Source organism: Drosophila busckii, chromosome 2L (assembly GCF_011750605.1).
Source record: "Drosophila busckii strain San Diego stock center, stock number 13000-0081.31 chromosome 2L, ASM1175060v1, whole genome shotgun sequence".
Taxonomy (NCBI): domain Eukaryota; kingdom Metazoa; phylum Arthropoda; class Insecta; order Diptera; family Drosophilidae; genus Drosophila; species Drosophila busckii.
In genome coordinates this window covers 9,794,610-9,822,048 of record NC_046604.1, presented here as the reverse complement: position 1 = coordinate 9,822,048, position 27,439 = coordinate 9,794,610, and the positions used below count along the sequence as shown (strand labels likewise).

At 40.2% G+C, this 27,439-nt stretch overlaps 1 protein-coding gene across 1 annotated transcript; it reads right to left on the bottom strand.

The window, feature by feature from the left end:
• Window positions 1-519: 519 nt before the first annotated feature.
• On the bottom strand, window positions 520-7,729 carry LOC108608139 (AF4/FMR2 family member 4). Its single transcript, XM_033294226.1, has 11 exons — window positions 7,687-7,729; window positions 5,849-6,527; window positions 5,311-5,780; window positions 5,200-5,253; window positions 3,326-5,138; window positions 2,016-3,274; window positions 1,610-1,798; window positions 1,448-1,528; window positions 1,219-1,384; window positions 1,006-1,156; window positions 520-935 (listed from the first exon to the last, which is right to left on the bottom strand). Exons 2-11 carry the CDS (start codon window positions 6,524-6,526, stop codon window positions 775-777), a joined length of 5,022 nt encoding a protein of 1,673 aa, XP_033150117.1. The 5' UTR covers window position 6,527; window positions 7,687-7,729; the 3' UTR covers window positions 520-774.
• Window positions 7,730-27,439: the final 19,710 nt, after the last annotated feature.

The following is a 27,439-nucleotide window of genomic DNA, read 5'->3' as shown; positions in this document are numbered from 1 at the left end:
AAAGGTTTCTCTTTTGTTGTATCGTTTTTTTAGTTTTTTTTTTTTGTTTTGTATTTGTTGCTTATATACATAGAAAAGTTTTAAGAGTTTTCAGTTTTGTTGCTTATTTGCTTTGCTGTTGCTTTCTTTTAGGCGCTTTAACAATTTGGCCAGCGAGAATATATATATATGTATGCATATAAAAAGAATTATGCGCAAACGACAATTGAATGAAAATTAACTAACTTAAATGTTAATGCCTTTGTATACAAAAAAAAAGTAAAACAAAATTCAACTAAAAGTGGGGGTAGAGTATAGGACAAACTTGTCTTGCTTTAGCTTACAAGTTAATAGAACATGTGATTGAATTAATATCAATTAAAACTAATCATAAATATAAAGCTTAATATACCTAAACACAAGTTAAAAAAGCGACTAAACAGAACCAATTAATAAATTGAGCATAAGGAAATAAGTAAATGGTGTGCATAATATTTAAAAATAATAATAATATTTGAATTATACAAAATAACTAGAAGTTAATAACAAACATGTGTGGATGTTGCTACTGTTGTTGTTGCTGTTCTTGGAAGGTATACTAACTAAATTTTCAGCTAGTACATAATAATAATAATAATCATAATAATTGTAATAATAATAATCATAATAATTGTAATAATAATAATAATAATAATAGTTGCTAATTTGGCCTGACTTTCCATTTAGACACGTTTGGTGGTGGTTGTGGTGATGATAATGTGATTGCAGTGGCAGTTGCTGCGGTTAAAGTTATCGCTACTGCGACTGTGACTGTAACTGCGATTGCGACAGCGCTTGTGGATATGAGACAGAGTCGCGTAGCGTCTTAAGGCCTGCCTCTACATAACGAAATACCTCATGCATGCTGCTATGCAGTGTCAGTGGCCCATTCTCATGATCCAGTTTGCGTATAAAGTCTGCAAAATAAAACAAAATTATAATATATTAAACACATTTTTAGTTTTCATTTAATTTGCAACAACATACCTATATGATTGCCAGTGCGCACCAATCTGTCGGCTTGGTCCCACAGCTCATGTGCACTGTTAACATAGGCGAGATACTCATTCTGTTTGCACAGCTGATTGTGTATATCTTGAGGCACTATTCTGCCAGGCGGCGTATTCGAACCGGAGCCCTACAAAATCAACATAAGTGTTTAAGATATATATATTTACTTAAATTTGATTTATCAATTACCTGTGAGCCCACTGAGTTCGATGGTGATATGGAGGACGGCGTATTGCCATTAGGTAGATCCCCTCTATTAGTGCGAAAGAAATCGGAGCAGCTAGCAATAATGGCGCGACAATTCGCACGACGCAGTTTGTAAAGCTTTAAGGATATTAACGATTGACAACGCAGGCTGCAAGCATTGAAAACATTAAATTATGGCATTGATCATTAGAAGTCTCTGCAAGTCACTTACCTTAGTATGGCAACAATATTGTGTGATTCATGCTTTCCATTCGTTTGCTGCTGATACGGTCGATTTTTCGATGAAATGTATCTGAAAGAAAGAATATTGTCACATTAGTTTGAATATTTTGTTTGCTTGGTATTATTTCTGCTTGCTTTGCACTTTACTCACTTAATAAGCGTCAGCGTGTCCTTGTACAAGGTCCAGGTGGCCTCCATATTGCAGCGCTCCATGGCATCGGCAGTGAGCAGAAAGTAAATAATTGCCTCCAAGTAAAGCGTCATCTGATTGAAGGAGTCACGTTCCAAGTCAGCGGCACGCTTTCGCCGTATAGCCTCCTGGAGCAGCTGATCGCTTTTTCTAAAAAAAAAAAACAAATTAAAATATATTAAGTATATATTCTAAATATGTATTTATAGTTATGAAATGACTGTTGGAAAATAAAAAAATTGAAATGTACAAGCAAGTTGATCCCAATTGTGCTGGATGATAGTTGCAACAATTTGCGATCGATATGTATATATCGATAGATGCTGTGTTCCTATTTAAATATTTATTTTTATATATGAGGACGCACCTGAGATCATCGCTGGTGTGCTCCTCTTCGTTGTCAAAGTAGGAGCGATAAATGGGGCGCAACATTGTTGTAGTTGCCGCCGCTAATCCTTGCGGCGGCGTCGTTTGCACGGCTTCGCTGCAGGTGGTGGGCATATGAACTATTGCTGCTGCTGCTGTTGGCATCACGGTTGCTGCTGCTGTTGCAGTTACAACAGTTGGGGTTGTTTGCACAGCAGCAACTGTTGTCGTGGCATTGGCAGTTTGCGCGGAGCGACTATGCAGTTGATGCTGCTGCTGGTGTTGTGATTGCTTAGTGGGACTGCCATTGGCAGCATGTTCCTGCTGCAGCAGCTCCAGCTTGTCGCGTGATATTCGCTCATGATTGTTGGCAGGCAGCAGCACAGGCACGGGCAACATTTCCTTGCTAAGCTGTTCGGCTTTCTCCTTTTTCCGCTTCTTCTCCTTGTAGGGACTCGAGCTGGAGCTGGAGCTGCGTTTGCGTCGACGCGCCGGCGGCAGCTCCTGCTTGAGCAGAAGCTCTTGCTTAACGTTGTTTGGCTTATACTTCGCCTCATAGCCGGCGTCCAGCTCCGGCTCGGGTTTGACGCCCAGCTCATGCTTAACGCCGCCCAGCAGTTTGCCACTGTTCGAATTTGACTGCACATAGCCATTGGGCGTATAGGCATTCAGATCCTTGGGCGTGCGTGCTCCCTCGGTTGAGCGACTGCTCAGGTGGCCATTCTGCTGCTGCGCCTTCAGTCGCTGCTCCTGACGCGTGTACCATTCTTCGGGAATACGCGACAGTTTGCTGAGGTCGATCTTGCAGATGAGCGACGTTAGCTGCGGCGTTGTGGTGCGTGCTGGCGACGTTAAATTGGCGCCCAGCAGTTCTGTGGGCGTGGCACGCGGCGCACGTGGCAGCTCTTTGGCTTGTTGTTGTTGCTGCTGCTGCTGCTGCTGTTGTTGCTGCAGCTGCTCCTGCGATTGCTCCATGATGAGCACTTGACCCTGTTTTTTGGCACCACCCTCTTTGGGATTGAATATGCGCGTCAGCGTGCAAATCTTTTTCTTATCGCTCTTCCGTTTGCCGCTGCGATGCGCATCCGTTGTGGGTATATCCTCGTCGCTGCTGCTGCCGCTGCTTGCGCTGCTGGCCATGCTGCCGCCACTGTTGCTGCTGCTGCCGCTGCTGGCAGAGCTGCTGCAGTCTGAACTACTCAGACGTTGACTGCTGCGCTGCTGTTGCTGCTGCGGCGCTGCTGTTGCTGTTTGCTGTATTTGCAATTGTTGTTGTTGCAATTGTAGCTGCAGTTGTTGCTGCTGCTGTTGCGTATGCTGCTGCTGCTGTTGTTGTTGCTGCTGCTCGGTTTCGCTGCTGCTGCTATTGCTGCTGTTGCTGTAGCGTCGCTTCGACTTCACCTGCGCACCCAGTTTATTGATTTTAACAATGCGTCGATTTTGCGCTGCATTCGGCACAGCAGCAACTGTTGCTGCTGCTGTGGTGTTTGGGTTGGAAGCAACTGCTGGCGTTGATTCACTATCACTGCTGCTGCTGCTGCCGCTATTGCTAGTCTTGCTGCTGCTGCAACTGCTGCTGCTGCTATCCTCATCATCATCCGAGCTGCTGGCAGCAACTGCAGGCGCAACTGATGCTGCTGCTGCTGCTGCCAACGAAGACGCAGAGCACTTGAGCGCCGCTGCTGTTGGCATATTATTTGGCTTTTTGGTGGGCGTGTTGCTGTTGGAGCTGCTGTTGCTGCTGTGATCACGCTTGCGACTGACGGCAACAGTTGCTGCTGTGAGCGCTTTATTGAGCGGCTTCTTGGCTGCCGTCAGCGTTGGTCCCTTGGCGTGCGTGCTGCTTGCGCTGGCGCTGCTCAGATTGCCGCTCTGCTTTTGCTGCTGCTGCTGCGTCTGCTTGCGCGGCCGTCCGCGTCCCTTTTTGACCGCAGGCAGCGATGGCTGCGCTGCAGCTGCGGCGGTTGCTGCCGCCAGCTCTAAGGCGTGCTTCTTGTGACTGCTGGCAGGCTCATCCTCATCGCTGGAGTCCAAAGGTGGCGCCGTGGCCGCTGACATTTTCTTTTTGCGCGGCTTCTTCTGTCGCTGCTTCGGCGACGCGGGCAGCGGTCCAATGGGCGTCAGTGTGACGCTGTTGGGCGGCGCTTTATGCTGCGCTGTCGAAGGCACGCGCAGCACCGTTGTGATAGCCGCCGGCACTCCAGGTATCTGCAGTGTTTCACCCAAGCCGGGCAGCGGCATCACTTCGCTGCTGCCGCCGGTGCTGTCGGAGCTGCTACTGCCGCTGATGCTGGGCGATTCCGAAAGACGCGCCTCGCGCTTTATTTGGTTCTTTGGCAATGCTCCAGCCAGCGCGAGCTGCTCCTGCTCCAGCTGCTCCTTCTTAACAGTGACGCTTAGACCGACGCCATAGCGTTGCTGCTGCTGCTGCTGCTGTTCGCTTCCGACATCGTCGTCATCCGCATTGCTTAAGTGACGCGCCTCGTCGTGCAGCAGCTTTTCGTTCTTCACAATGGCCGTGGTGACCTCCATGGACTCGGGTATGATCTGCGCACCGCCTGGCAAAATGCCGGGCACTTTCATGCTCACATTACCCACGCCCACGCCTGGCGAGACGCTCTCCGCTGTCGTCTGGTTGGTTGGCTTGTGGAAGAAGCGACTCAGATTCCAGCGATTGCTGTCCGTGGGCGAGGGAGTCTTATTGGAAGAGCTGGAGCTGCTCATGGTGCCGGCATGGCTGCTACTGGATCCACCGCCGTTGCCGCCGCCAACAGCGCTGTTGCTGCTGCCGACAACACCATTGGCGCTCGCACTGCCGCCCACTGAATTGAGCATGCCGCTGATTGTGTTGCTGCCACTGGCAATTATCGTCTGGCTGTATTTCTTCTTGCTGCCATTGGAGCTGGAGGACAGCTTGCGTTGCTGCTGCTGTTGTTGTTGCTGCTGCTGCTGCTGTTGTTGTTGTTGCTGCTGTTGTTGCAGCATTAGCTGTTGCTGTTGTTGTTGCAGTAGCAGTTGCTGCTGCTGCTGTTGTTGCTGATGCAGATCGCCTTTGCTGCTGGACTCGCTGCCCGATTCGCTAGAGTCCGATTCGGAGCTGTTGCTGCTGTTGCCGGCTGAGCGGCTATAAAAGAGAGAATCATAGTATTAATCAGTGCTTGCTAAACTGTATGCGATTGGCTTACCCGTCCTTCTTGCGTTCATCATCCGATTCGGAAAGCTCCAGATCGTTTTCAAGGCTGCATTTAAAGATTAAGCATGAGCTTGGTATGATTCTTTGATCTCGAAATACTTACCACGAGTCCTGCTTCTCCAGCGAGTGATTCTTCTCCGATTTGAGCGGTTTGATCACTGGCGGCGTGGCATGCGGCGATGCCTTTGGCGGCGTTGGCGCCGCTGTAATCAATGATTGCGGCACTTGTGTGTTTGCTATGATTGCCGCCGGGCCCGCGGGCAGTGGCAATGGCAGTTGGCTAGCCTGCGGCGGCGTCGTCAACAGCGGCGCTATGGGCGAACCAATTGGTGCAATGGGCGTAGGCAGCGGTGTGATGAGCGAGGAGGAAGCGCCACCAATGCCGCTGCTAGCGGCAGGCGGTGAGTTGAGTGGTCCAATGGGATCGACAGCGTCAAATGCGTACTTAAACTTATTGGGCCCGTTCAGGTTGTAGTTCTCCCGCATGGGCGCATGCGGCGTGGCCGCAATCAGCGTCAGCGGCGTCACACAATAGTTGTTGGTCATTTCGGTGATGATTTTGTTGATGTCCTTCTGCAAAAGAAGAGAATTGAGTGTTGAGTGTTGAGCGCATTTAAGATTGGCAAGTGGGGGCGACTTACCTCTGGCGGCGTCGGCTGATGCGCTGATGAGCGTTTGCTGCTCAGCGCTGGCGGCACAAAGCGTCCGCCATTGGGCAGCGCTGGCGCTGGAGGACCTAGAAAGGACTTTTCGCGTCCGTTGGGCATCTGCGTGGACATGGGCGGGCCGAGCGGTGAGGCTGTTGCTGCCGCATTGGCATTGTTTGTGGCGCTGGACGAGTTGCTGTTGCTGTTGCTGTTGCTGGCAACGGAGTTGGCTCTGGGCGGGCCGCGTGGTGGCGCCATGCCGCTACTCGAGGGTATGTCGTTCTTCATGGGCTGGCCCGGATAGCCGCCGCGTCCATTGTACGGCGGCTTATTGTCCGCATGCTTCAGATAGGTGGGCGCTCGTTGCTGTTGCTGATAGTGTTGCTGCTGCTGTGACGTGGGCAGCAACGAGGCATTGGTTGTGGCTGCTGAGGCGGAGACGGCAGCACCCTTGAGCGGCGCCTGCCTAGAAATGCCCACAGTGCTGGCATTCATATAGTCGCGGGCATGTGTAAAATCTCCCAGCGCCGCGGCTATTTGCGCATCCCCATCGCTGGGATTGACGCGACGCGGCTCACCAAATAGACTAGTCTCGCGATCATCGCTCTGTATGCCCTGTTGACGTTCATATTTTTCACGTTCGCGTCTCTTGCGCCGCTCCGGATCCTCCATACTGTGGAAGACGAAAGAAGAGTTATAAATATTGCAGGCTGGAGAGGGTGGGATAGTTGCGATTAGTGTTAGGACAAATATTATTATAATATGTATGTATAACAAACAAACAAACAACATGTAGTAGAACATCAACAACAACAACAATAAAGATGGACAACCAACAAACATGACAGCAGTTTGACATGCGCTGTATTGAGTGGCAGCTTATAAGGTAAACAGTTTTACATGCATTGGGCGGCTTGGCTTGCAGCGCATTTTGAATCCATTTCTTAAGGTTAGTTTCAATAAACACAGGGTGTGGGTAAACACAGGGTGTGTGGCGGGATACACATAACAATTTGTATTCTAAAATTATGACAAAAGTACATTAAATCTTAATTAAAATGGATTTATATAACGTTGTATTAATTGAATGTTTTAAATACAACAAAAGTTGTTAATTTTTGTGAATTTATTATATTTTTTATGTATTAAATTATTTTTGTTATGTTAAATAATTTTCATTATATTTTGTTAATGCATTCTCATGCTTTATTTTTAAATATATGTATTTATATTTTAATATGTATTTTTTTTAATTAGAATTTTAATAATATTTTTTAAATGCAATATCATTTATTTCGTTTTATTTTTGTATTGTGTATTTTTTGTATGACAATAGTGAATATAAATTGCGCACATTTATGAAACGTTTAATGCACACACACACACACACACACCGAGAGAGACAGACAGACACACACACGTACGAAAAAGTGCAGTTTGATGAGCATGTAAACAAAAATATTCTGTTGATAGCTGGAGAGGTGCAGCAGTCTGTGTAACGTGCTCGAGTTTATTGTGTGTATGTAATTGTGTGTGTGTGTATATGTATGTGTAATGTTTAATATTAATATTTGATTGTTATCGTTACTTTTTCATATTGCATGTGCGCCTCTGTTATTCAACAAACAATTTTAACAGCCATACATGCTAAACATACATATACAAAATAACATACATACATATATGTACATATGTATGTATATAGTAGTTAGATAGACAGACAGACAGGCAGACAGAGAGTTTGAGAGCTTGAAGGTTTTTTGAGGGGTGGGGGCGGGGGGGTAGAGATCACAACAGAGAGCGGCAGCGTATGCAATGCAACTAAAACTTACTTATAGTTCAGGTTGTACAAATTGTTATTGTATTGCAGCAGTAGTTGTTCTTGCTGCTGCAGTTGTAGTAGTTGTTGTTGTTGTTGTTGTTGCTGGTGATGATGTTGTTGTTGTTGTTGCTGCTGCTGCTGTTGTTGTTGCTGTTGTGCCATAACGAGCGCTTGATACGAAATTTTTATTTAATTAGTTTCGCCCGCGCCACACGCACAACTTACTCACACACACACACACACGCGCACACATACGAAAAAAATACACACACACACATACATAGGCACTGACACAGACAGCAGTAGTAGTTGTAGTAGTAAAAATGGAGAAGAGCAGAAAAAACAACAAAAAATATCCAAACGCAATTTTCTATGCGCGGCTACAAGAGCAAGAAATGTTTGAAAAAGTTTGTCTTGGCGCTCTCGCTCTCTCTTTATCGTTCTCTTGCGCGCTTGTTGCTCTCGCTGGCGCTGCCGCTGGCCACCAAGCCCTCCTCATCGGCGGAAGTTTTGAAAGTGCGAGTGTTTGTTTGTTGTTTCTGTTGTTGTTGTGTCAATGTATGGCAGCAAACGTTGCGGCGTTGCTTTTTTATTGTTTTTGCTAAATTTAAGCTCTGGCTGTGCGCATTTTCTTTTTGTTGTCGCTGCTAACATTTTTGCTGTCATTTGCGGCGCTCAATATCGAGCGCGACGTCTCGCTCGCTCCTCCTCGCCAGCGTCTTCTCCTCTTCTTCCTCCTCCACCTCCACCGCCTCCTCCTCGCTCACTTTATATGCAAACAGTTTTACCAGCATTGAGCGCTGTCTGCTGTTGCCGACGCCGCCGTCGCCGTCGCTACCGCCGCCGCCGTTCGTTGTTGTTGTTATTGTTATTGTTTGCTGTCTTATTAGTTTACATATTTTTTGCAAGGTGAGTTTTGTTTTCTTTTTTTGTTTTTTTGTATGTTTCGTGTCCACAGTCTCTGACTTTAAATGCCGTTTTTACTTTGATTTATTGTTGTTGCTGCTGCTGTTTGTTGTTGCTTGAAATTAGTTGTGATAGTCTTTTGTTATTGCTTTTTGTATATATAAAAATTTGGTCTGTTTTAAAGGCTGTGCGCGTTTGTATAAAAATTGACAAGGATTTAAAGGTTGCAGTACCTGTGAATAAATAGAGCAAACAAAAAACTTGGATTAGATAAATATTTATAGAAAACGGTCACAAAATCGAAATAAATATAAATTGTTTTTAATATAAAGTGCTAGAAATTCTTTTGCTTTTTATCAGTAAATAAATCCCAATGGAAAATCGTTAATCGATAACAAGTAGTATTTATTATCGAAATTCTAATTGTCACAAATCAAGTTAATCAAACTAAAAGCATAAGTCAATTAATTCCATGAATAAAAATGTATTATATGAATTCCATATTAAATACACTATTATTATTATTCAGACAGCTCACTGACTGCTTGTTCAACTGTCAACGGTCCATAGTCAAATGACCTGCTGGTCTGCCAGCCTCCCACACCTGTAACTTGGCTGCTCTTCGCTATTGCAAGTGAGAGCATCGTGCGATCATGTGAACGAACGAAAGCGTCGCTGCTTTGTTGTGTGGGTGAGCCTGGGCTTTGCTTTCACTGCAGCTAGACTACTGAGCATGGCAGTTAAACTTTATTATTATATTATATTCCAATTATATTTTTATATAATTAAAGCTTTACTATTGACCAATTTACTTTTTTTTAAACTTTGAAAGGCTGCACTATCAAACTGTTGCAACAGATTTTAGAGTCTTCTATTAATTATTTTGTACAAAACGATTAAATAAGCTCGAGCGTAAAATAAAAGCTTCAAATAAAATGTTACCTTAAGAACTAATCAAAGGAAATTTTTATTTGGTGTGCTTAAGACGTTAGGAAAGAATATAAAGAGCGCTGAGCTAGAACCAAACTAAGTAATGTAATCAGTCAGTACAAACTGTAAAATATATACATACGGTAGTTGTTATTATTCTTTAACTATGCTGGCAATTTAAAACGTAGTACTCATAAATCTTTAGAAACAAACTTTAAGTATTCCATTTTGCAAATTGTTTTGGCAGCCATGAAGATAATTCAAGCTGTTGATATACCCAAGCTCAACAGTCAAAAAGTCAAATACAAATACTACTCGGTCTTAAGCTCGGAGCGACTAGAGACAAATTATTATAGCATTAGATTAAATGGCCGCACATTAAAGCAGAAACAGCAGCAGCAAAAACGATGCCAAGACCTAGAGAGGTGGCTGGGTGGGTGGGTGGTTGGTGGGTGACTAGACAGACAGCAACAATATATAAATTAGGCAATGGGACACACATATAGCCCCAGCAGAGGAAGAAAAGGCTAAAACAAAAAGTTTTGTTATGCTTTTTTGCACTCTCAACTCAACTCGAATGCTCTGCTGCTGTTGACTGCTCTTCATTCATTCTGTGTGTGCAAACTATTTGTAAGCACTGTAGAGCAACAAAAAAAAAAAAACTAGATATAGTCAAGTCAGAGAAATAAAATAATTAAATGTTTGTGTGTGTGTCGTCGGGAGTTCTGTTTTTGCTTCTACAGTTGAGATGTTAACAAAATTTATAAGACAAATAAATTTTAACAGCCAGCCAACAGCAGATTTGTGGTCGCCACTCCCCCCTTTGCGCCCACACTTCATTACTTTGGGTCTTACGCAATGGCCAAAAGGGTCAAAAATATGTTGTCGTTTTTATTTTTTTTTTTTTTGGGGGGTAGCACCACGGACGTTGCTGCTGCTGTGACCAGAAAATTAATTTAACTGACACTTTTTTCATGTCGACAGCAAAACAAAAAAAAAGAAGAAGAAAGCAAAATTTGCTTTTGCAGTCATAAATAAAATGCTGCTGCATATGCCCCAAAGGTCTAAAGTTTAATATAAGTTATTGCTGACATAAAATTTTAAAACATAATATTCTTAATTTATGACACGCAATGATAAGTAAAGCTAAAAATTATAGTTTAAATTGTAAAGTGCATAAAAGATATGAAAATTAAGCAATCTAACATTATTTTAAATAAATATTACAACAGTAACTAGAGCAGCTTGTGTTGTGTATCTTGTTGCGTCAGCTTAAAGTCTCTTTTATATATATTAACAGTTTACTGTTGCAGTTTAATATTTAAGCTAATCGTTGCTGGCTGGCTGGCAGACATGACTTGTGGCTTTGCAGACGCCTCATCATGAATCATTTAACAACTTGAATAAACATTAAATTACGCATGAAAATCCTTTACTTTATGCCTTTGCTTGGGCCTGGGCTGCCTGCTATCAAAAGCCAGTTGTAACGGGCATACAATAATTCAATTGATCAAATTTCAATTAGGAGTGCGGTGAGAGAGAGAGAGAGAGAGAGGTGAGAGTAGAGAGAGAGAGCGAGAGCAAGAACATCGACTAATCATATTGCATAAAAGCATAATAGACTAACTACCAAAGCCGTAAGCAATGTATTAGAGCAAGCCAACGAAGGGTTGAAGTACAGTAAGCACAGGAATAGAGAGCAGGGCTCAAAGGACCTGCAGGGGTGGCAGCAAGAGATGCAACAAAGCCATTAATGCTTAAAAATTTTAATAAAAATTATTTTAAAATTATGTTGTCAAAGAGAGAGAGAGAGAGCAGCAAACATTTGTTTCAATAAATTTGCAATAAATTTACAAGTGTTTGTCATAGATATTTTTTTTACTAGCGTGTCACGTGTCACGTTGTCAGCTCAAGCGTAAGTTTGTATATCCAGTGTATGTGTTAGCCAAGCCGCCACTTGGCTTATGCCTAGGTTTTCACTGTCTGCTACTCCTCTGCCTGCTCTGCTCCTGCTCTTGCTGCTGTCTGCCCTTTCAGTCCTACGTCGTGCTCTACGTTCTGTCTGTCTGTTTGTGTCTATACATGGTGGCTACAGGATTTATTATCAAATGGGCGCCATAGACTAACGACCAATGCCGCAAACACACACACACACACACACACATACACAGAGTGAGCTGTCCACCTCTCGCTCTCTCCCTCTCTTTGGCTCTGTGGCAAGAGTCAACAAATTTTATGGCACTCATTAAACTTTCTTTCAGCAAAACGCGACTCAACTCAACTACAGTTCCGACCTGAGTACTTGCCTCCGCATTGTCTAGTTAATTTATTTCTTCAAACGTGCCAACCAAAGCTTTATTGTTGCCTACACTCCATCACTCTCTCACCCACTACACCACCCCACCTCATCGCACCCACTCTTTCTATCTGTAACCCACACTTATTTGAGCGCTTCAGGCTGTCGCTTGAAATTTATTTAATTAATTTGCACAGTTTAGCATTGAGTTGTATAGAAAAATCAATCTGAGCGCTTGTTGCTTTTATTTTTACGCTTCAGTTGCTGCTTTTGTTCAAATGTGTAGCATACATTTGAGCGCAAGTAAATAGATTGAGAATAGAAGTTTGATTTGTGTTAATACAATTATAGAATATATAATAAATATATATATTGCTTAGTTAGTGCTATTTAGCCATTAGCCTGCTACAAAATTTGCTTGATACACTTAATTATAATATATTTAAATATTGAAATCGCAGCAGTTAACATAAAATATTTAAGCACTGAATAAGTGAACTAGATTTGAGTGCCGCAAATGATACAAAACAAGGATTTGAACTTCTTTTCCACTAGAAAGCAGTGGGCACTGTTTGTGTGTTTAATTGTGGTTGCCCACCATTTGTGCGTCTGTAATATTACGTATAGCATCATATGCAAAAGTGGAACTCAATTTCTAAGTCTGCCAGCTCACAGCTTTGTTGCAAGCCAAGCTACTGCTGCGACCTGAGCCTTTGGCTGTGTACACTTGTCTTTATCTCCAACGCTCCAGCTCCTGGTATTCTAAAACACAGCTGTCCCGTTGGCTGCCTCCCCCACGACCCACTCTAGATAGCATTGTAGCCGCTGACGCCAATTTCCTGCTTCGCATTAAGCAGTTGCAACCACTAGGGAGAGGTCACACGCGCAGCCTTCAAACTCGCGTTTTTCCCAATCTTCCTCTTGCCTTTCACCTGCGTTGGCCTTTTAACGAGCCGTCGCGCGTCGCCTCGCTGCTTTCTTGCTGTTGCCCTAGTTAATGTCTTTCATGCTGTCAGAGTATCTCAGTGCTTGATGAACGTGCGTGTCTTTGGGTCACTTTTGCGGTTCCATTTTTCTCTTGCCTTTCCCTTTGTTTGTTACGCTTCCTTAACGGATTTCTCGATGCCTTGGCATACGCTTTTCTATTTCCTAAGCGCTCGCTGCCCTTTAGACTGCTGCTGCTGCTATTTTTTATGCTTTTTTTACACTGTCGCCGTTTTGTTGATAAATCATATATCAAATATATCTTTAGACGCTGGCAAGTGTTGTAAATCAAGTGCAAAATTGCTTTTAAATGTTACATTATTCTTACAGCACAGAGAGCTTAAGCTGAGGGTCAATTTTTTATTGCTGAGATTTATACAGGCAAAAAAAAAATTAAATTGATTCAACGCAAAATAAAAAAGAAAATCATATTTCAACTATTTTATGATAATTTTGTATTTTTACAGCAATTATAACTCTAAAATAATATTTATGCATTTTTTTAAATATTTTTTTAGTGTATTTTTTCGCTTTTTCCTTTTCCTTTTCCTTTTACTATTCCTGTGTGGCATTGGCTTGTTGTTGTTATTGCTGGCTTGCGGCTAGATTTGATTAAAATGATAATAGTTTTTGGGATTTAACTCAAATTGATGTGGGTTACATGGACTAGCCCCCAATTTAACTCGAGCTCGACCTAAAACTTTTTCTTTTGTGCGCTCTGTGCTCATTTCCTGCTAACAAATTGCAAAAATATTTAAAAAGCCGTCAAAAGCGCAACATAAAAATTCCATTAATAAAATTGCATAGCGAAAATTTGCGCTGCAATAGTTTTTTTTTTTTTTTTCATTGCAAGGCCGTTTTGTTCGCTGCTTCCTGGCATGTCCTTCAACGTACAAAATAAACTTAGGTAAACAGCGGCTAAAAGCTTGAGCGCGCACAAGTAACTGTTCTTAAATTGACTGGCTAAAATACGTTAGCAGGCCTTAGGTTAAGAGCCCACGTGTTCGTGGCCATCCCACAAGTCCCGCCCACAAGCTTACACCACACATAGCCAACTACAAAAATAAAAAAATTACAACCAGGTTGCCTCGGGCTTGTGGTTAACCAAACGTTGCCAAGCTTCTGTTGCTTGCCTGCCTGCCTGATGAAGTGCAAATTCATAAAATAATCATTTTTAAGACCCAAACCTACTTTGGAGTCATTTAGGCATGTAAAATAGCACAACAAGTGAAATGCATGTTTATTTGTGGGCGTGGCAAGCTGCTTAAGCAATCAATATTTAATTATGAGCAGTGGTGATCAGCATGTTGCTAAGCTTGCTTAAGCAATTAGGCTTAGCTACAATTGCTTAGCAACATTAGCTGCGATCAACATGTTGCTTATCTTGCATGGCGTGCTGTTTATCAACATTTAGCTAGCAAGGCTTAAGAACTTTAAACACAAATGCTTAGCAACATTAGCGGCGATCTACATGTTGCTAAGCTTGCATGGGTAGCTGTTTATCAACATTTAGCTAGCAAGCCTTAAGAACTTTATTGCCTCCAGCCTAAGCTTAGCAACATTAGCTGCGTTCAACATGTTGCTAAGCTTGCAGCTTGCAGCGCAGTCGCTAACAGCTTCGCTTAAACTTGCTCTTTATGCATTACTCTAACTGTAAATTGCCTAATAATTGCAGCGTATATTTAAATGATCACATAAGCATGCTCTATGCTTGCCAAACTTTGTTCTTGTTGTTTTTGTTTTTGTTGTTGGTGGCTACATTTGAAATAAATGTATCAGAAAGTTTAGTACGAGTTTGATGCTTTTATCTACTTCCATCCCGCACTTTGTTTGCAAACTTTTTATTTTTTTGATTGTGTGCATGTGCATGTGTGTGTGTGTGCTTGTGTAATCTATGTATATTAAAATAAAAAAAAAAAACCAACTAAACTCTTGCCTTAAGCTAAGCCCTTACAACTCTCGACACGCGCATCAGAGCCAAGAAAAGTTCCCACTGCTCTTGCTCTGATAGTTGGCAAACATTTTTTGGCGCTCTTGTTCAGTTGACGTCGCTGCCAACGTCGCGACTGCTGCTGACAACTTACTCGTGCGTTGCTTGCGCTCTCTCTCACTCGCTCTTAAACTTTTTTATTTTCGTTGCCTTGCCTTGCCTTTGGCAACATGTGTGTGCTCGCTACTCATTCGTTAGACTGTTTGCTGCTGCGTATGTGTGCGTGTGTGCTCTTTCAATTTGTGCGAGCATCTCTCTCTCTCACTCTTTCTCTATTTGCCGGCCGGCTTCTGTGCCGGCTGCTTTCAATCGTTTGCTTTTGTCTGTCTGTGTGTGTGTGGGTATATTGATTGCTATTAACACATTTGCAATTTAATATGAATTCCTGATTTCTGTTTAAGCTCAAATTTTGCCTGCATGCATTTAAATTGTATCTCATGTGGTTTGCCAATTGGCAATTGAGTTAATTACAACTGCAACGCTTGGAATTTTCTGCATCGCATTTTAGTCCAAGTGTAAGCATTTGACACTTACTTAGTCCCCAGACTTAGCGTTGTTGTTATTTATGCATGCTTGGATTATTGAGTGCTTTCATAAATAATGAACTTTGGCCACACAGTCATACATGTGTTTATATTAAATATTTAATAGAATTTATTAGGCACGCAGTAAATTTCGGAGACACTGTGCTTGGGATTTGACCACAAATCGCGCCACTGTCAGAATAAAGTATGTGCTAATTTGTCTTCGAGCTAATTACTCTCTACTCTGCTCAGCTTTGTGTGTGTGGGGCCGTGGCTGTTTATAATTTATCTCACACACACACACACACACACACAATTGGCTTAAAGGTCGCGGCATTAACTTTTTTTCTCTTGATTCTTTTCAACAAGTTGGCAATTGACAGCTATAAAAACAACAACAACAAGACTCGCTGCTGACGGCAATAAAAAAAGTTTTCAACGTTAATCAATTAAATTCAATTAAATTGTGAAAAATCACAAAAACGTGTGGATCGACAAGCGAATAAACACAATACTATTGATAAATTTAGATAAAAACAACAAAGCTAAAGCTTATGGCAACAAAGTTAATTTTAGTGGCAAGGTGAAGCGTTTTTAAAAATAAGTATTTATTTTAGCAAATTGCATTTTCATTGATGACTATTTTTTAAGCTTTTTGTTTTATATTGCTAATAAAGATTTGAATGCATTCAGTTAAATTGCTAAGCTGCATTTTTACTCATAAATTGATGCGAATATTGTTCAGAGTCAATTTAATTATTTCCTAATTGTTTAGTTAAAAATATATTAATTATTTATTTAACTCCAACATTCACTTGAAATGTTTAACTTCAATAGTAACAATAGTACCTATAATAAAACGATTGTTAACGTTCATTTCACGTTTAGTTCAACATATCTTAATTATTTTATTTAACATCGCTGTTTCATAAACATTAATCGATAGTACCGAATCGACTATCGCTTGTTTAGTTTATAGCGCAATTGAGAATTGTAAATCTCTTAACGCTTAAGTTCATTTCCAATTGTCTGAGTAGCCGCCATCGAAATTGCATCGTCATCAACTAACTCGATTTTGCCAGTGCACAAATCCCTTTAACTGTAAACTATATATTACAATAGCAGGCAGGCTGGCAGGCAATCGAGTGCAATAGCCAGACAGGCGGAATCGACTAAAAACATTAGCAAGCCGCACCTGGGGCTTCAGTTTGGCACGCACACAAAACTGCGCGCGCATTATTTCATTATAAAATTTGCAACTTTTAGCAATTTGAAATTTTTAGTTTGCAAGGGGTGAATGAAATAATGGCTGCTGCTTTTACATTTTGCATTTCACGCTTAATTATCTGTGTGTGTGTGCGAAATTTGTTTTAAATCAAGCTAACCTTAATGCCCGACTAACTAGACAGTAGTTTCAGTTTTAGCCCACCCACCCATGCACTGGGCAAACCAAACAATTTACTCCAACGTATTCAACGACCACAAACTCGGCTACCCTCCCACCGTGTTGGCCTGGCTGACATGCTCTCGTGCATTGTTGGCGTCGTTGATTGTCGTTCAGGCAGCAGCAGCAAAAACCAAACCAACCACCCGCATAACTTTGTTAGACGCTTAAGTGTAGGGAGTGTTGGTTGTAAGCGAATTAAATGGCAAAAACAATAAAATATATTACAAATTATTAGAAAATACTTGAAATGCGTTAAGTTTGGACAACATTTTGTTAAAGTTTAGCACAAGCAATACAATTTCAACAGCTGATCAGTTGTATAGCAAGTTTGATTTCGTCTATTTCGTCTTTGTTCATTTGCATAGCAACATGTTTAAAATGTAAACTTGTTAACGCGACACATCGCTCTGCTGTCACCTCCTGCAGAGAGATGCTGGCTGCACCGCTAAAAACTCCTCACTTGCTTCTTTTTTTTTTTTTTGCTGTTATTGCTTGTTGCCAACAACAGGTCGACGGGCTTTTAATTGCATCAGCAGCAAGCCAATAAAAGAACCATTGCCAGTTGGGTCAACAACACACACAGAGGCAAGCCAGACAGACAGACAGACGAACGGACGGACGGACGGACATGCAAGTTTCATATACTAGACACTGTGTTGTGGGTAGCAGATAAATTTGATTACTCATACGCCATGTGCGCAGCGCAGAGTAGACAATTGTTTAGATTTGCTAACACACACATACACAGACTCTTTTTATTTAGTTTATATAGCACTGGAAAAGTACCAGTTAACAAAAAAAAAAAGTGCAACACGTGCTATATACTTTAACTAAAATTGATAATATTGTTTGAGCTTCTAGTTGCAGCTGTGTGTGTGCGTGTGTGTGTGTCTTATCTGCTCGAGCAGCTCAGTCAAATTATAAATTCAAACACACGCACACATAAGCACAAATATATGTATATTACGTATACGCGCTGCTGTCAGCTTGCCAAGCAACATATGGCTGCGATATTTTTATATATTTTGTCTCGCATCAATATTACTTTTGTGTTTTGTTTGCTTTGCTTTGCTTTGTTCTTGTTGGCGTATTTTAATATTCTTTTTAGCAAAATTGAGCGTTTAGTATTAAACGCAAATTGTTTGCTTGTTTTTTGTTGAATTAACAAATGTATTTCAAAGCGGCTTAAACGTTTATTTATCTATTTTTTGCCGCTTGTTGTCGCTTGCGCTAACTAAAGCAATTTAATAGCTCGTTAGCGCTTCCTCTTTCTTTATTTAATTTTCATATTTGTTTTAACCGCCAGCCAAGTTTTGTTTTAACTTATGCTAAAGACTTTGATTGCTTCCGCTCCAGTCGCAATCAGTTTGCATTTATTTCTGTTGGAATATAAACAGTTGGTGCCGCTAACATTGCCGCTGTTAATTAACAGCTTAGCTGCTAATGAGCTTACGCTCTCTCGCTCTCGCTCTCTTACGCTCTCTTACCCTCCCGTACTCTTTACTATATTTACGCATGCATAGTACAATTATAACTATAATCACACTTAGTTTTAATTCTATGCGCGTCACGTTTCGCTCACATGTTAAGCGTGAAGAAGAGAGACAGCAATAGCTGTTATGAGTGCTAAGCTAAGTCGGCTAATAATAAACTAAGCCGCTCTAAGCCGTAACCATTAAACAAATTAAAATTCTCTCACTCTGCTCTCGCTCGCTGTTTTGCATTCGCTTTCAGCAATTGCTGCCTGTCTTGACCTTCTTCCTTTTTACATTTTAATATATATTATATATATATAAATAAATGCTGCTTCTTCTTTTATTTTTTGCGCTGTGTGCGTCATAAAATATTGATGGCCATAAATAAAATGCGGGCAGCCTTAAAATGTGTACACAGGAGAAACGACAAAATACGGCAGTAAACATAAACAAAAAAAAAACGACCAGTTACAGTCGCACAAGTGGGGGCCAAACAAGAGTGCATATTTCAGTTTCTCTATTTAATATTGAAACCTTTAAGCCAATTTTATCAAATTAAAAGCTTTTTTGCCACGCACAATTGATAAAGCATTGCGTAAATTAAAAATTAAAATTAATTATGCTAATTATATAACAACAATATTGTTATCGATTATTTTGTGTTATCGTTGCAACAACGAAAACTGATTACAGCACAAATAAATAGTGTAATTATCAAATTAATTAAAAATAATATTAATATTGAATTATTTTTTTTTAATATTTTGCACCATCTTGCTCCACTGTGCGCACAGGCAACTGACAAGCTGAAGCTGGCTTCAAGTGTTGTGTCAGTTGATTAACACCTATGGGCGCGCTGTTGGCCCTTGTCCAGGCCAGGCTTAAACCGTTTCGGCCATGCAGAGAAATGTATAAAGTGAAAGAGAGAGACAGCGGCTTAAATATTGCACTGCAGACAAGTATTAAGACTAAATAAATAGTAAAACATTAAATCAACTGCAATTAAAAGTAAATTACAATTACTTTGCTTGATTTAAAAGCTTAGCATAAATCATAGTGTTAGCTAATTAAATAGTTGACCAAATTGATTTTAAATAAACCACAAACACACACGCGTGTGTGTGCGAAATCAATTATCTAATTATTTAAGCAGCTTATGTAACGGCCCAAAGCCGTTATATATATTACATGGGAGTAGTAACACATTTGCAAAATTCTATAACAATATTTTTGTAGTAAATACAACAATAATAACAATAAAATGGTGGATATGATGACGACAAGTCTATAAAGCTGCAAGCACACACACAGAACAAGACACCACACACACACACATATATATAAATAGAGCATAAACATAAGTGAGACACGCCTCATTAATTTGAATAGATGAGAGAGGGCGAAGCTGCTCACACTCTCAAGCGCATTAGTATGTGTGAGCATAACTAGAAAGCACAAAATATGAAAATCATTTCGCCAAATATCTAAGCACACACACATACAGTCACAATTGTGTGTGTGTTTGTGTGTGTTTCGCTTTGCAGACTCTTTGGTTGGTCTCAGCCAAGTGGCTGACTGGCATATTGAGTAAACTGCCAGGCATAACAAAGGGCGCCAGTGCCTGCCTGCCCGCCTGCCTGGGCGCTTAGATTGGTGGGCGTGGTCGCTCTGTCATGGGCAATGTCATTGGATGTAGTACGTGCGTGTTAGACACAACTGCCCGTTACAGCAGCAGCAACAGCAACAGCAACAACATGGAAACACAATGGGAATTTCAAATATGGCAAATGTACAAGCCAAGTCAACAATAAGCAGCAAGCTAGCAATTTTATTGAGTTGCCACATTGCGGCAGGCAGAGCAGCCACAACATTCAGATACACTAACTGCTCAAGCGGCAACAGCTAACTTTAGATGGAAATATAAATTTAGCCGCCTTAGTTGGCTACAGTGCTGAGCAACGAAATATTTAAATAAATAATGCTAAATAATTTTAAAAGCAATGTGTGCATGCTAATTTTTATATTAACACTTTGTTTATTAATATATATATATTATATATTTATTTTGAGTCTTTTTTCATATTGTTGAATTTATTTTTAATACAAAGCTAAATAAATAAGAGAAAAGAATTATTTAAAACTTTTGCTAAATGAGCATTTTTGTAATATTTCAATATTAGTTTTATTATATTTAATTAGTGCCATATAAAATAAAGTGTAAGTAAATTATAGGAAATAGGTATTTAAATTATTTCAATTAAAATTATTAAATTTGCAGTACTTTAGCTTTCAAATTTCTTGTATTGTATTTTAAATTGAAATGCAATTTAAATTGTAATTGAAACATTAATAAAATTAGTGTGCTTGCTTTATGAGTTTGAGAAATGCGATATAAATAACAATAATTTCAATCAGCCCATGTGTTTTGGCCTGCTAAGGGGCGTGGCAACTGGGCAACTCTAAGGGCAGCCCAGAGACATTAACAACAACAACAACAATAGCCAGAGCAATAGCAATAATAAGTAAGACAAGCAAAATCCAGACGCGACGTTCGGGAGACAACCAAGAGTTGGCATGTTATATGGCCTGCGGCTTAAGCGTGGCCCGGATGGGGGGGTGGTGGCTTAGGTGGTGGTCGAGAGAGTCACACATTGAAATGCATTGGACAGCTGCTGGCTTCAGAGCTTCAGCTTCAGTCGCTGTTTGCCGTTTGCTCTTGTCCGTTGTTGTTGCTCGTTCGTTGGTTCGTTCACATACTTAAACAGTTTTGCGCTCTGGTATAACCTTCTCATTGGTGCATTTGTGAATGTGAACAACTTGAGGGTTTCATTGGGAGGGCAATGTCAGCAAGAGAGAAGAGGAAGGAGAGAGAGAGCAAGATTCTAGATTGCATATGGCCTTTGGTGTTTGGATTAAAAATGTTGGTTTTGTACTTTTGTCATAGTGGTTGTGCTGCTGCTGCGAAAGTCGTTAAAGATTGTTTTTTGTCAAATTAATGTGCACAAACAAAACTTTGCGACAAGACACACACACACACACACTCCATTGTCGTCGAGTTGTTATCGTTGTTGTTTTTGCCGCAGATTTTGATGACAATTATTGTCACTGGGCTCTTAAAATATGTTCTGGTCGCTCTCTCTCACTCACTCACTCTCTGCCTCTCGCTCTCTCGTCTAGACTCTGTGTGTGAGCATTTGGCAGTTGTAACGTTATAATTGCCAGCTCAATCTCATTTTGTAGACCGTTAAGTGTGTGGGAGGGGGCAAATGCAATGCTATAGACCAGGCCAATAGCTTCGCTTCGAGTGCGAATTATTGAGCTGTTAAGCGTTGGCTGAGGGCAACAACATAAAAATAGAGAAAAAGGGATAACGACTGGGCATGAGATAGCAAATAAAATCTAATGGATACATGTGTGTGTATGTGGTTTTGACTTTGTCCGTGTGTGTGTGCGATTGACAAAGGGATAAACTGACGTGTTTGGGTGTGTGTGGAAAATATTTAATTTCACCAAATAGTACAGTGGATATAAGTCAATGGGAATATATAACATTTAAGCTTAATTTGTGTGTAGCCATATTAAATTGCAGTTAAGTGGTTGCTAGTTAAATTGCAAAATCAAGCGAAAATAGTATAAAAGTAAAATAAATAATGAGAACAAAGAGTTGTAGTTAACAACATAATCAGAACAAGTAATAGCAGTTAACAAGGAATAGCAAAAATATAAATAACAATGGTAAAACAAAAAGGATAAAAAAATCAAATAAATAATAGAGTAATAGTAAGCAATAAATAATTAGTAATAGTAAATAAATAGATATTAAATATTTAATAAAATAAATAAATATTTAATAAATGATTATTTCTTTTTACTAAGAGTAACTAAAAAATTATATGATCAAAAATTCAAACATAAATTAAAATTTGTTCATAAGTAATCGGCTTAAGATTAGTTTAATATTTAGCATTATTTTCACTTTGGAACTTAAAGCATTTAATAAGAGTTTGAAGTTTAACAGGCACTTCATTTATCTAAATTGAACTGCTGTCGTTTTAAACTTATAGCCAAGTTTATAACTATTCGTAGTAAATCATGTTGTCTCTTTCTCTTGCTGAGCTGAAGAGATTTTCAATTAGAGAGCTTGTAATAAACGACATCAATCAGGCCATAGGCCTTCAATCTAGCGGCTACTCCAGTGGCAGTAAATCATGCAGTTGAAATGATAAAGCCCCAAACAGCTGTTGAGCCAAACAACAAAAACAGCGCAAAGAGAATAGAGAAAGGAATGAATAGAATATAGAGGTAAAGCCATGAAATGGACAGAGACAGGAATGAGATTTGAACGCAACTTGAACTGCGGCTAAACGGTCCAAAGGTTATACGCTTGAAAAGAGAAAGATAGCTAGAGAGAGAGAGAGCGAGAGAGAGCGAAAGAGAGCCTTGGCTTACGTACGCCGTTTGGCACTTTTCTTACTTTTTTTTGGTTTTGTTGGCTTTGCCATTTTTTATCGTCAACAAGATTTATGCGGCTTTGTGTCATAATTCTAACGCTCTTGCTCTCTGGTGTAAACTTATGTCAGAGACAGACGAAACAAGCTACAAGAGAGAGAGAGAGAGAAAGAGAGAGTGTGTGTCCCTCATCTCATTTGTCCACTCAACGTTTTATTTTCTTTTTTTACAACAAACTCTAATGCGTTTTGGGGCTACTAGTAACACCTTTGTGTGTATGTGTGTGTGTGTGTGTGTTGAGCCTTGTTCTGGATTTAGCTTTATGCATCATAAATATCTAGACTCAATGCCCAGGCCGAGACCCAGGCCCATTGTTTTATTTAGACACGCTTCTGTTGAGGTTTGAGGTCGTAAACAGGCCTCAGCTTCAGTCTCTGCATATAAAAAATGTAGCCTTGGGCTTTAATAGTTATTAACTGCAGAATGTTAACTTGACTTGCAATTTGCTACAGCAAATAAAAAACTGAACAGAAGAATTGTTGCTAAAATATTTAAGCACAAGTGACTCTAAGCACTAATTAGTTTTGATTTAAATACAATTAAATATATTTTAAGCTAGCGAGCACACTAATTTAAGTCGTAACTGTTTATAATTTTTTAACAAAAATATTTGTGTAGATTTGCAACTTTTATTCTAAAGTTGAATGCACAAACTAAGAATTTCAAAAAGCATAGAAAGCTCAGAGATATTAGTTCAAAGTAGAATGATTTACTTTAATTAATGTAGAGAGATATATTTCAAAGTAGAATGATTTACTTTAATTAATGTTGAACTTAGTTGAGCTTAGGAATTGCAGCATTATTCATAAGGCAACTAATAAAAAAGTAGCATTAAGCCAAATTCGATTTTAATCGAATCGCTTTATACATTTTTGCTTGCATTTACTTTTAGTTTTAAATATTTAGCTTTATTAATTCTAGTACTTTTACCATCGTCTGTCAACATTAAATAAATAAATCTTAAATCTGAATTAGCGACCAACTAGTTATTTGAACGACGCCGATTATATTTTTTAGAGTGTCGCAATATTTTTGTAGAGCAACTTGAAAACAATTGCCAACTATAAAAAGTCGATTCAGTGCAATTGCTCGCAAATTGGCAGCATTTAAACTTAAGTACAGACGCGCTCTCTCTCTCTCTCTCTCTCTCTCTCTTTGATTATCCACTGTTTTACGGCCTTTACTTTAGTACACTAAACTTAGTTGGCCAATTGCCGTCAGCTAATTGAATTCAAAGCCAAAAAGTTCAAGTTAGCAGCACACCATAAAATAATAAAAAAAAAAACAAAAGTAAAGCAAATATGTATTGAGAGAAAAATGGTTTTGGGCTTAGGGCCAAGGCAGGACTCTAACATATGGCGACGGCGGCAAAGTTTTTGGCAACGCTTGACTTCAAATGGCGGCTAACCAAATCGAGAAAACTATAGCACACACTTTGTGGCCGATCAATGCCCAAGCTTGAACTGAATTGTCTGAATGCCATCGCATGTGTGTGCACTCAGTTGAAAGCTGCTTTGGCAGGCCGCACGGACGGACGGACGCACGGACAGACAGACAATGACAACAAGGACAACATAGAGTAAACCTGCAGGCAAGCGAAGTAACTAACAATGCCACAAAATGCGTGCACAAGCGTTGCACATTCCACAAGCTGCCCCCACACACACACACACACACAGACAAAAGGCAATGCGCACACAATAAAGAGAGCAAGAGAGAGAGAGAGAGAGGGGGGGGGGGAGCAACGACATGTGCAGGCACTTGTAGCTACAGCTTGAGGGCTATGATGTTGGAAGCCCATGAAATTAGTATGACAAGTTGACCATGCACTGGACAATGTCAGCAGCATGTGGCAAGTGGGGCAGGGGGCGTGGCAAGCAATGATAACTACAATTACAAGCATTGCCTGGCCTCATAACTGTGTGAGCAATTATCAAATGTCCAAGCATAAGTGCATCGCCGGCACACTCGGCGTATGCGTTATACACTTAGCACGCATACGCCATGTTGGACAAAAAAAAACTTTATGTGTTGAGTGACTCACTTCCGAGCATTTGCAAGTCGTTTAAAAAGTGCTATGACTTTTTCAAAATCTGCCTGCCGCTCTCGCCTCCGTTTTTAGTTCAATTCTTTGGTAATCGAACTTTTTCTTTTTCTTTCTACGTTCATCAGCTGCGGCTGACACATACAGAAGAAATAAAGTCGCATAAGCATAAATATTGTAAAATAAAATAAAAGCTGCTTTTCAGCTGCACCATTTTCCATATTGTAATCGAGAACTGTTTGCATTATATTCAACAAGCGCTTGGCAGTGTCAAGCAGTCTAGCTGCAAGTAAGAGTGCCGAGCTTAATACACTGCGAGAAATAACAGAAAGAAAGCACAGGTAGAAAGAATAAATTCGAGTTATGTCAAGTAATAATTCAATTTAACGAGCGACTCATGGGTGGAACACCTTTCATCAATCATCATGAATTATTTAAAAAATTATACAAACTTTCCTGAAGTACGACTCATTGGTGTACACTTTGTAACTTCACCAATTCACCAACCATCGATTAGTAGTAAGCATTTGAATTATTTAACAAAATGAATATACAAACTTTCCTAAAGACTCATTGGTGAACAGCTTTGAACTTCACCAATTCACCAATCATCAGCTTTACTTATCTTACCGATTACTAATTAAACCATTGGTGAAATGGACTAACCAATTTTACACCAATCACCAATAAAAATCCTTCAAAACATGCAGCTGGAATTCAAATGTGTGAACTGAATTGAGTTTCATTTCTACAACGCGTAGCATTGGTGAATTTATTTCATAGATGAAACATCCACAAATTCTCACAAGCAAAGTGTTTGAATTAACACTTATTTCATTGAATTAAAAGAATTTGAAACTTTTAACTTTTATTGAATTTGCTTAGCGAAAAATTCAAATATGTGTTGCAAATTTCTGTAGCCTACTTTAATTAAAGTTGCAGGTGTGCAAAGTGTGGCAACGCCCAGTTGACAGTTAGTCCAGCCATTAGCTTTATACAGCACACAACAGCAGTCGGCCATAATTGCAGAGCACACACACACACACACACACACACACCGAACTAAAAATCAGTTTGGCGTGCGGTGTAATGACAAACTTTTGTTGCAACTGTCATTGCTGGTCAACTTCCAAACTGTTGCTGCTGTTGATGTTCGTGCTATTATTGTAAGCTGTATGCTAAATGAGTTGGGTCATATCACACACACACACACACACTAGCAGCGCATACAATAATATCTATGTGTATGTGAGCAAATGTGCACAGTTCTTTATTTTATTCACCAACGAACCGAATGCTTTGCATTCATACGCCCCCCAATGCCACGCCCACACATCCTTTGCTCCCACATGGAGTAGGGGGGGTGTGGGGTAGGCAAAGCGTATTCGCCGTGTAGCTTTTCAGCGGATTTCCCCTAGCGAAATAAAAAGCATTTGCAAATATATGAACACGCGCATCGATTTACACTGACGCCAAATTGTTAACGTTTAAATGAAAAGTACATTACAAAAATTATTGTTTGCTTATAGCGTTTCGTTCGTTTGCTTAATTAATGTCAATTTGTAGCAATTCAATTTGGTTGGCGCGCACAGTGGTGCAAAATTCGATTTATTGCTCTTTATATTATACGTTTGATTTACTTTTTGCGCTGTCTTTTTGTTTCTTTTTTTTTTATAGCGAGCCGCAGGTCTGCGAGTTGCCTTTTGTTGCTGCTTACACAGAGCTTTATTATTGTTTTCAACACTGAGCGAGAGAGAGAGAGGGAGGGAGGGAGAGAGAGGGAGAGTGGGAGTGGGAGAGGTAGAAAGTGGCAAACACAACTGAATGTCTGTCTGTATTTTGACTTGACTGTTTTTTTCGTTTGCAAAAAATTCCGTCAGCGCGCTGCCTTCCACTCTCCCCCTCTCTCACTCTCTCTCTCTCTTTCATTCTCTTTCTCTACACGTCGTCCAGCGTATTTGTGCATGTTTGACTTGGCGCAGTTTAATGCACTCGACACAGCGGCTATGTTGTAAGTTGCCCCTTGCCACACACACACACCCGCCACACTGCCCTTTGTTAACATATACATACACATATGTATATAGAATGAATATACATTTGGCATTTTTGCAATTTTGTCATATCTTTGACAGTCGTTCGTTCGTTTTGATTTTTGCGTTACATTTCTTTCTTTTTTTTTTTATTGCTTTGGCGTTTGCTTGTTGTTTTAAAGGATCTGTGCAAAGGACGATGCTGCGCCCATTTTGTTTGCCTACATACATATATATGCTATATGTACTTCATCAGTTGGCAAACTCTCTAAAAGCCTTTTCAGCTATTAGGCACTTCAAGCGATTTTTTCTGTTTTTTGTTTTAGGCTTTGACTCTTTGGCAACTTGTGGGATCAGCTGCAAGCTTTGGTAAGCATTTTATTAGTTGAAATTATGGCAGCTTCAAGAGATATATATTATATCATCAAATAATTCAATGCTGCTAAAAATATTTAAGTTGTTAAAACGTGCAAATGCTTTCATTCACTGAAATGTGAAACTACATTTCGATTTCTCTGTTATCGATAATGTTAAGTGCAACCCCAGACGCTAGTAAGGTGAATAATCTTGTAAAGTTCAACAATCCATTAATAATTATTTTTTTTAAATATTTAAAATATATAAT

Coding starts and splice junctions, on each gene's coding strand:
- LOC108608139 (XM_033294226.1), bottom strand. CDS start 6,526: ATGGAGGATCCGGAGCGGCGCAAGAGACGCGAACGTGAAAAATATGAA. Junction 1,529..1,609: donor GACACGCTGACGCTTATTAA/GTGAGTAAAGTG, acceptor TCTTTCTTTCAG/ATACATTTCATCGAAAAATC. Junction 936..1,005: donor GCGCACTGGCAATCATATAG/GTATGTTGTTGC, acceptor TTTATTTTGCAG/ACTTTATACGCAAACTGGAT.